Here is a 10,825-nt window from a genome sequence, read left to right on the forward strand (position 1 = left end):
TACATACTAGGTATGTATAGGAAAAATCTTCACAAAAACAGCCGAGCCTTGATAAACATTTATTGGAAGCATCCTTAGAAAGTTGATATTTAAAACTCAAATTGTGAACCTAGGTAGGTGGGGATGTGTAGGTGTTACAGGTCAAAATATGTGATCCAAGTTTTACATAGGAATAGGGAAAACATTCGCTATCATTGTGAGTTAAAATTAGCATTGTGGTCAACTGGGCTTTTCATTCAAACATTCATCTGAAAATAATATTACACTGCCAACTTGCCGAGTTGTAAGTCTGTGCTTTTCATCAAGCTGTAATTTTAAAAAATTGACCTAAATCTGTGATCTTTTCCAATCAAAGTCGGTTCAAGCAAATTACTGTAAATGTATTATATTTAGCGTGTACAGTATTTAGCGGAAAGTGATTTTTAAACAAGTTAGCGTAGATTTGATTCAGCGCATTTCTTGATGTTCTTATTCATGTATCATTATTTTAAAAGACATTTAGAGATGTACTTGATTTAGCGGAAGTATCTTTCTGGCAAAAGCGCTAAAAAAAATTCAGTTCAATACACCGCCAAATGTACTAGTTACAGTATGCTAAAATTTCCTGTTTCCAGACTGTAAAAATGCCTGGGACATTCAGCAAGCTCTAGATGGTAAGCTGATCATATGTTTAGTTTTATAAATAAAACACATCTTAGAAAGCAAAATACTTTATTTACAGTTTTGTTCATTAAATTCTTCATTTCTCGTAACAATCTGCTTTTCACTTGGAAGTTCTGTGATTATAAAAAATAAATTCATACAGTTCACTGTATATTCCATGTACATTGAACATGGAGAAAAATATCTCGGTTTTGAACTTTTCACTCAGGACTTGGAAATAAGTTTTGTGTCATTTAACATAGAGAATACTGACAAGCTGGAATTCACTGCTTATCTATAGATGATATACAACGTTTATTTCTCTTAGAGACTTTTTTACAAACTTCTTCACCACACAAATATATAGGCATTGTAAAGTAAAACATGAAAAATATTCTTAAATAGATCGAATTTATTCCAACTGAATGAAATAAAAATGTTTCTTTTACAAATGAAGATAAAGAATATAGGATTATAAATTTGTTAATAAATACATGTAGAAGGCATCAATATTTAGCAGGATATAAAAAGTAATTTTGGCAAAAGGAAAGCATTGGTGACTTGAAAATATTATTAGAAGCACAGGCACCTGACAAATGAATAGTACATGTAAACACCCCAACCCCAGCATGCGCATATCTAGAGTGGGACCCTCCTGGAATCTGCAGAGTTATTAAATGTACATACTAAACCAACAAAACATGCCCCCCCCCCAAAAAAAAAACACACACACACAGACCCCCCCCCCCCCCCTCAAAAATGCAGATCTGTGAAAGATTGGTATGAAGTTCCCCCAATACATGTAAGTTTCAAAGATTGGTCCTAATTTACCTTAATACATAGTATTTTTATATACTGTAAAGGGCAAATCTGCAGAACTAAAGAGGAAAACGGTATAACATATCGAAATACAGGTCTGATTGACTAGGAATTAATGTAATTTTAAAAAGTCTGATAAAATTTCTTAGAAGCTAGGGGCGGGTGTTATAACATCCATCTATCAAGTGCCTGACTTAAGGTACTGAGTAAAGTATATAAATTTAAGCATATGAACAAAGAAATATCACATTTACTAAAAGCATAATTTATAAATTGCCAATTTGTGAAATAGATTTTTTACACACATCAAACTATCAAGAGCCAAATTTCTTATCAAATACCTGTTTGGATAAATTACAGCTCTTATGATAAATTATTATTTAGACACTCTCATGGTATATGCCAATATTTTAATTCAATTTCTATGAGTAATCCAAAAATGTAACTGTAGTCTAAATTAAATTTTTATTAAATTGCATTTCTACCAGCAATCAGAATTTAAAAAAAAAAATTATTTCATACAGATGCTAAAAATTGTGATAATTAACAATCTCTTCCATAACATGCCCTTATTGTTTTCTAACTATACATGTTTAACTTAATATAATGTTTATGATATCACACTTACAGCTTTAAACTGAATGTTTGCCACAATAAGAATTTGTAGAAATATAATTCCTCCTTTATAAACTATATCAAATGGATAACAAAAATAGAGCAGAAACTTGCCCATGACTAGTCATATTTATATAAAAATAGACAATTACAAAAATAGTCATCACACTATAGCTTCCTCTTCCTACAATGGGCTGTTCTGTTTCTGTCTGCATGCCTTTTTGTGTATTATTTTTCTCATGTTCAAAATCAGCTGGAAGACAGTTTTAACAAAATTTAAACATACGAGTGGAAATTAAGTTACCTCATCTAACATCTTCATTTAATGAGAAAAGTTGCTTAGGTTACTTACATGTGTGTACACATAACAGAAATATATTGTGCAAAGGAAAAAAAATAGGAAGATGTTGTACCCTGTAAAACTAATAGTTCATAGAGATGAATAGATTATCAATGTAATATTTTAAATGTAATATAAAAACCTTAATGAATAACATCTTTTAAAAAAGCACTAGTTTTGACAAGTACGGCACCATATCATGCATTATACAATGTAATGAACACAACACATTGTCATACTTGAATCTCCTATTCTAACATGAAAAAAATATCAATGGAATGTAAACCAAATTAATTTACTCTTGCTTTCATTATTCTGAGGCTTTGAAATCAGACATACAACAAAAAACGCATGCTTATACTACAATGTTCTAAGAGTCTCAAGAGCAAGCAATACAAAGCAACATTAATTGAAATGAAGAGTAACAGTTATTTTTAAGTAAAACTTGATGGAAAAAATCAGTAAATTAATATTCAAGATGACATCTGACTAATGCTTAAAATACCATATTCTTCCAATTTTCTGTTGAAATTTATAAAAGGGGTAGAATCTTTCGACATTCACTATATGAATTCTTTTCTATGAAAATCCCATCACTCTAGCCAAGATGTTAAAAAAAAATTCTGGCCATTGTTCCAGATTTTGTCAATCTGGTCTGCACAGATCCTATGGAATAATGACATTGGTCATTTTCATTGAATAAATATATTTCAATTTTTTAATGGTTTTGAAGATATATCGCGCTTGTTGACTTGGACAATCTGATAAGATAATAAAAGGGACCCTTATATTCAGAGACAATGGGAAAATATTTCACAAGGGCCTTATAGGGGCACAAATATGAGAATATGGTCATTCTTTTCACAGTATATCAGTGCACAAAACAAGGGCAATATAATCCAAAAAGATTTCATATGGTTCATAAAACTTGAGTCATGTTTTTAAAAACATTCGACAAAATATGTTTAACAGGTTTTTAAACTCAAAAAAAGAGTGTTGTTAATCATTGATCCAAAAAATTGACTTGTATAAAAAGTAAAACCTAATACCTAATACAGATATTTCAATTCAGACAGATTCATACCAGCATACATGAACAAAACCTCTTTACAGAAAACAGGATATTGCAACAAAAACAAAAAAAGATCAATTTGTCCAATAAAAGGTCTGGTAATAAACTGAACATATGGATAAATGTAATACTGTAAAACTTTTTTCTTAAATCTTATATATATGTACTATATACCTTTCTTTACATGATTACATATAAAGGATGAATTACATTGCATTTATAATTGCTGCACAGTCTCATTTAAACACAGCCTAATCTCTAAGAAAACAAATGGTTAAAGATTGCCTTCGTCCATCATCTTATGCATATCAGCAGTTATTGAGTCCATCTCCTTCTTATGGGGCCCTGAGGGATTAAACAAAGCATCCATTAATTCGTCTTTTGTGAAGAAGTTAAACACTGTATCCACGCGACCTTTTGATTTGTCTGTGAGGTGGCGTTGTATGAGACTTTGTAGAAGTTGCCGACATTCTTCAATGCTGGATTTCAGGAATGGTTTCTCGTAGGTAAAATCCACTTCATGAAAGCTAACAACTGTCATTGATAGAGAGTGAAACTTGCTTTTGAAGGATTCGGCCACCTGCAGTTCATCAGCGTTGAACTGATCATTTCTGTATAGGATGCCCACCTTGATGATGGTTTTTATGATGTACTTAAGCAACTTTTCTGCTTGTTTCTTGTCACCAGTGAAGTCTTTCATTATCCTATAAGCATTGTCTAAAACTTGACTTGTAGTATCGTCAACAAATTGTTTGACAATCTTCTTGCTGGACATCTTTCCTAGTAGTTTCTTCTGGGCCCTCAGCCCGAAGCCTTTAGCATCAAACCCAGCTCCGGGTTCTGCCACTGCAAAAGATTAAAAAATATGCATTAATTGTACAACTTCTATAATGCAGCTGATCCATCCCTTACCCCTCTTCACAATAAACTAGACGTTGAATGAAGTAATCTTAATAACTATAAAGTCACATTGGATAACAATGAATTTCAAGGTCATATGGAAGGTATGGTCAGAAAATTATGGATTTAAGTATAAATGAGTTGAGTGTGGAGAAAAAATATCTTGAACTCTTTGATACTAAGGTTAATGCTAGTCACAACGTACAAATTAAGAGGACATAGCAGAAGGTCTGAGAGCTAGAAAATAAAGACGGTCGAACTGCTCTTCAGGTCATACACATATTTATTATAGGAATGGCAATTTGTAACAGGTTTAACAGGGTAACTTGGTCACATACAGTGGACCTTCAGCTATCCAGATGCTTCAGTATCTGGATGCTTCAGTATCCGGACGACTTTTCATCGGAACAGAATTTTTTTAATGTTACATTGTCTTGTTTACAGGTAATTGGTAATTCAGATATCCAGATGCTTTACATAAGCGGACAAATTGACAAGGAACCAAAGCGTCTGGATAAATGAGGCTCCACTGTATTTGTTAATTATTTTTATTAAAGGATTGTTGAGTCTTGTGCACCGATTATAATATGTATCTTCCCATTTCTATCCTTTGAAATTACATAACTGTCAAATAATATAATCATGCAAGCATTTGTAAATTTAGTGATTGTAGTTCCCAATTTATACTTGATTTGGAAACATTAAGCAGGTTGTGACATCTGGTCTGATTTTTTCATGTATCTCATACATTTTCATGGGTTTCTGTTTCCTTTTTTTCTTTTGGCCAATATATAAATCATTCAAAACAAAATAATATATATATGGTATTCTGATCAGAGAGAACCATAATTTTACCGATGCCTATTTAGTTCTTCTGTTGATTTGAACAGAGCTTATAATTTCAATGACTGAATATATCAAAATATAATTTTTATACAATTAACACACTATAAATTGAGGAGAACATCTTGCCATTGACCAATCGGCAATTCTGTATATGATTGCCATCCCTAATATATATCTATATGTAAAAATATAATAAGTTAAATCATTCTTTCTACTATGTCAATATTCTTTGGACTTTCCCTGTCTGAGTGATTTTAAAATCAATGTTGCTTTGTAAATCACTTTGCCATAAGGGTTAATTCATTATAAACATGTTTATTATAACCGTACTTTACTGTATCTTGATTTGGAGCACTCAGAGGATTGTCCATGCCCTATAGCTTGTATGGCCATAAATCAACATATACTACGGAAATTTTACTCTTTGGACAAGGAATTTTCATCAAAGTTAGAGTGGTTGTCTCATCAACAATTTTGAAATCATTTATACAGTAAATATATGTATAGCATTAAATTTAGGATTCCTGCAGATATATCCATTTTCTGGTGAGATACTGATCGAATTTACCTGTACCAGTATTATTCCTTTTTTTCTAGACAACATATTAATATACATTAAAATCAAATACTTTAACATGCAGTCAAATAAAAAAAATTCAGGTACTGAATGCTATTAAATAACTATATCTGAATATATGAAACAGACACTTCAAAAAAACGATATCATTTTTTAAAAAGTTTGATGAACTTTTTTTTCTTTCCAAATTCAATGCAAGATTGCTCACTGATACAATGCACCAAAGTGTAAATCTGTCTAATAAGCAGATACACTACACCATGTTCAAGTGGTTTATTCTTAATGAGAAGCCTCCACATTGTGTGAACAATGCAGATGGTCACTGTAAGATGCTTAAAAGTAAACACAACCTTGTCATTGTAAGGAAAGTGGTTAACAATTTCTATGTGATTGTATAAACAGTCAAGTTTCACTGATGTGTGTGGAAAAATACTCCCCTGTCAACGAGCTGGGAAATTTTCCATCCTTGAAAATCTGCCCATTACACATTAAGTCCTGAGTGTTTCATTAGGATCATGCATCAAAATACATCAAATTATCTGGTCGTGCAGCCACCCACCCCCCTTAAACTGACCTCTCCCCACCCCACCCATCCCACATTCACACGGAAAATCAATGCAGATCAAGGTCAAATGTGGATTGAAAGCCAAATATTAAAGCGTCTACAATTTAATAGCCATTCTCTGTAACCACTTGAACTTCGTTGCCACGCATGGTCACCGATTTTGATGAAACTTCACCCATGCATAGTACTTGACACCAGAAACAAATATCAAATAAAATTTCGTCGCTAAGTGTCTCGGTTGCTATGGCAACAGCCGGAAAAGTTTGAAAAATCAAGATTTTCAGCCACTTTAACTCTTGACTGTGGCTCAATAAAAACTAGAAAAAGCAAACAAACCATTCTCACAAAAACATGACACCTTGATGTCACTTATACTGTAAAGAAACTGTTTAGAATATATCTCTAAGTAAGTGGTAACCAAGGGTACATTTGGAATACATTTAAAATGATGAAATATGCTGAAAAACACTCCGTATTCACTAATGGTAGGTGTTACATGCTCAAACTCAATCAACGACTTGAGAAAAACAATGAAAATGTTTGACCTTAAGTATATAAGTGTAAGCAATATTATTCTATAAATAATTTTTATGGTTGCCATGGTAACACAGTGTAACCATGCAAAACCAGTAACTAAGATTGGGTTAATGCTACTGTCTTGAGGAAAAACATAAAAATTCAAGACTGGCAAATATGCATCCTTAGGATCTTGCATCACCAAATACATGAGATCAATTGGGTATAATTGCTACTTTGCAGTGTTACCATGGAAACAAAGTACCAGTGCTTAAAAGTGAATTATTTTTCGCTGCATTAAGAAGTAAATTGCCATATATTTAAGAACCAAATTAAAGGACTCAGCTTGAATAGTACTTATCTGTTAGAACTGAAGTTGAATATCACATATTGATAAAATTTGATGAAGAATACAACACCGTTGCTATGGTTACCAAGAAGGGAAAATATTCGATTTTATGAACTTTTTATCAATATTAAACCCTGTGTGCCAACTTCTTGCATCCACTTAGAGATTGGATGATAGTCAAAATTAAAAGTCAGGTTAGCTGTTAATAAATATCAATCATAAAAGTTTTGGGAATCTACATTTAAGGGTACGTATCCAAGGAAAGAAAATATTTTTCAGGTTTTAAAGCATATATTTTCTGCTTATTTCCATAGCAACGCTCTATTTAAAGAATCTAATCTGAATTTTTTCAAATGGGAAAACTAGGAGCACACCAACATCTTTAAAAATTGATCATTAGTTATGGGGAAATGTGCTTTTTTAAAAGATAGGATCAGATTTAAAAATACAGAGTGTTACTTTGAAGGCTCTCTTTAGTATAAAAACCTTGGCAACCATTGCGAACCAATACGAAATATCATATTTTGTTCTTGGTATATGTTTCAAGGCTCTTTTTTCTATTATTTGGTCACATTTCATCCTATAATTGCTTTTTATTTTTACGTGTGTGAATTTATAAAATTCAATGAATTTTTTTTTTACTTTTGAATACTTTGTTACCATAGTAACGTATGTAATAGTTGATTTACCAAACATGTTTATCATGCATTGGAGACATCTCACCTTCAACTTTTGGAAACAGTCATTGCCAATTGTTTGCTTTGCCGCAAATGTTAACTATGGGGCTCTAAACATGTTAAAATATGCCATTTTTCGAACTTTAAGATATGTTGCCATGGTAACTATAAAGCATAGCAACCAATTTTTGCCTGATTTCAGTTTAGGGTATCAATGACTTTTATCATAGAGAGTTTGGAGAAATTCTGAGACTATGCGTGCCACAGCTCCTATATAAAATTTCAAATCATTACAGAGAATGGCTCTTAATAAGCATTCTCAACACTTAATGTAATACTTGTAATTAATGATGAGAATTCATGAGTACATAAATTGTTTTGTGATATTAAACTATGGAAAACTATAAAAATTCCACTAAATATATATACTAGTACTTCATACTCCAAATCAAACTCCAGCATGCTTCATATTGAAAACATCAAAAGTGCATTAATCCTAACTGCTTAGTACATGTATATAATTATCTGAAATACTGTGAATTCATTTAATCATTGACTTAGCTTAGTTATAGTTTTAAACCTATAAGGCACCGTTTTTGGTATTTACTGGCAAAAAGTGATATCAACTATTTGAATAGGTGATATCACTTATTCGAATAGGTGATATCACTTATTCATTTTGTACAGGTGATATCACCTATTTGAATATGTGATATCACTTATTCGAATAGGTGAATCACCTATTCAAATTGGTAATATCACCTATTGGAAATGAATACTAAATATCTGCAAAGTTTGACAAAATTCTGTGCAGCGGTTTATGAGGAGTTGCGCTTACAAACTGTTCATCTCTATATTCAAGATATGGACAAAAATCTAAGTTGAAAAGTGCCGAAATTCCCGGAAAAAAATAGAGGAATTGGAATTTCCTGGTAAAATGTTGTGTCCTAAATATCTGCAAAGTGATGAAATTTTGTGCAGTGGTTTATGAGATTTTGCGCTGACAGAAAAACAGGACTGACGGACTGACTGACACAATGACTGACTGACGGGTCAAAAACATTGTACCTCAAGCAACTTGTTGCATGGGGTATAATAACATTACATCAAAGTAAATATTCCTGCCTCAATAAGGATCCCTAAACCCTAAAGCAGCCCCACCCCACCCATCCCTCCTTATCATTTTTAATCTAAAAAGAATCTCTGCCCCCTCCTGACAATATTTCACAAAATCTTTTCTAACCTTAGAGAAAAGAAAGATATAATTTTTTAAAAATCTTTCCAATTGTTTATTGTGATAATTTGTTAACCACTCAATTGGATACATCAACGTCCAATATAGTTGACAATCCTTTTGTTATAACATCTTAACAATAAAATATGTTCAAACCAGTTGACACATGGATACACGGCTTCAATTTTGTCCCTCCATCATTTAAAATCAATAAATAACAAACCAACCTAACTAGTACAAGTCCGCTATGAATGAAGACATAGAAGAGATACAAACCTCTGTATTATCATGATTATAACTTACTCACTTTTATCACAAAGATCTGAAAGACTGTCAAATTCATTCACTTTCAATTACTCCTTGATCTACATGTAAAACTTGACAAGAAGTTACAGTAACTATATATATATATGTATATAAAATTATATAAGTAATCAGGAATAGTTATTATAAATGTGTTTTCTGCAGAAAATATGAGCAAATACTGTAAATATTTATAGATGTTTAATGCAATTACTCTAGTTAACTGGTGAATTACTGTGGATTATGGGATATTTTTACACATAATTACTGTAATCTCTGTGGTATATTTGGTATATGCTCGTCATACAATCAACAATACAAGGGTGAACACATTCTCATATCATTATACACTACGTGTATCTAGGTATTTTTATATATGGTATTTTCGGATTAGCGCATTATGATATATATATTATATAATTACACACACTACACAATATGTATGCGAGCATGCAAACATACTGATGTCGGACTCGGAACTTCCTGCATGATCCTCCTCTCCGCCAGACACTGTCATTACATAACCAGACAAGATATTAGTATTCATCTAACAAATCGTTATTTATAAAAGAGAACATAACAATTATCAATAGGCATATGATGAATATTTAAAATCACATTTGTAAAATTAAACCTGTATTTAAAATCATAACAATTAAATGTACAGAACTCAAATGCATCATATTTTAATGTAGGAGAAATATATGCATGTCTACAAATTTTTTTTTACAATATTGAAAGAATTGCACCGTGATTTTTTTCCCCCATTTCTATCACTTTTTTATTCTGTCTGAATTTTAATAAGTTTTTCTCGCATTTACAGTTCAGTATTATTGACTGGTTCATACATTTGCTGCCATATTTACTACTCCCACTGGTTCCCAAAGTGCACATACCAACATGACTGATAGCTGATAGCAGGTGTGTACACCAATGGACACCTGTGGCTTTAACCATTAAAATAACACTTAATTACTTCTGTTTCAGCCAGCAGCAGTAGCAATCCTATTCTTCTATTTTATGTTCTACTCAGAGAAAATTTGAGAGAGCTTAAAATTAACAGATCTTTCTAGCCTTATGAAGGGACTTGCTGTGTGCTTCACCTTCTTAAAAATACGTTTCTATAAAAGTCAAAAGTGAAGATAAGAGCAAGTCTGCATTATGTTTCTTGTGTCAAAAATACCACAAAAATAAAATGAACTGTATACAACTTTGAACAGAAATAGGATGAACAGGAAAAAAATTGATAAAATCTGCAAATTCATCAATGTTTTTCATTTGAGTCAATTTAATGAATTAAATCAATTTAAAATAACTAAACAAGAGTTGTCTACAAACTTTATGAAAATAGTATTTTTACCAAGAATAGT

At 31.8% G+C, this 10,825-nt stretch overlaps 1 protein-coding gene across 1 annotated transcript; it reads right to left on the minus strand.

The window, feature by feature from the left end:
• Positions 1 to 694: 694 nt before the first annotated feature.
• LOC134234588 (tumor necrosis factor alpha-induced protein 8-like) lies at positions 695 to 9,994 on the minus strand. Its single transcript, XM_062716698.1, has 2 exons — positions 9,918 to 9,994; positions 695 to 4,334 (listed from the first exon to the last, which is right to left on the minus strand). The coding sequence occupies exons 1-2, from the start codon at positions 9,970 to 9,972 to the stop codon at positions 3,763 to 3,765; spliced, it is 627 nt and encodes a 208-aa protein (XP_062572682.1). The 5' UTR covers positions 9,973 to 9,994; the 3' UTR covers positions 695 to 3,762.
• Between the last annotated feature and the right edge of the window lie 831 nt (positions 9,995 to 10,825).

This window comes from Saccostrea cucullata, unplaced genomic scaffold (genome assembly GCF_032062105.1).
Source record: "Saccostrea cucullata isolate Sc308-1 unplaced genomic scaffold, CSIRO_AGI_Scuc_v1 ctg15767, whole genome shotgun sequence".
Classification (NCBI taxonomy): Eukaryota; Metazoa; Mollusca; class Bivalvia; order Ostreida; family Ostreidae; genus Saccostrea; species Saccostrea cuccullata.

Excerpts from the sequence above, each read along its gene's own strand:
- LOC134234588 (XM_062716698.1), bottom strand. The coding sequence starts at position 9,972 with ATGACAGTGTCTGGCGGAGAGGAGGATCATGCAGGAAGTTCCGAGTCC. Across the intron at positions 4,335-9,917 it reads AAGTTCCGAGTCCGACATCA|TGGCAGAACCCGGAGCTGGG; the intron begins GTATGTTTGCAT and ends AATCTTTTGCAG.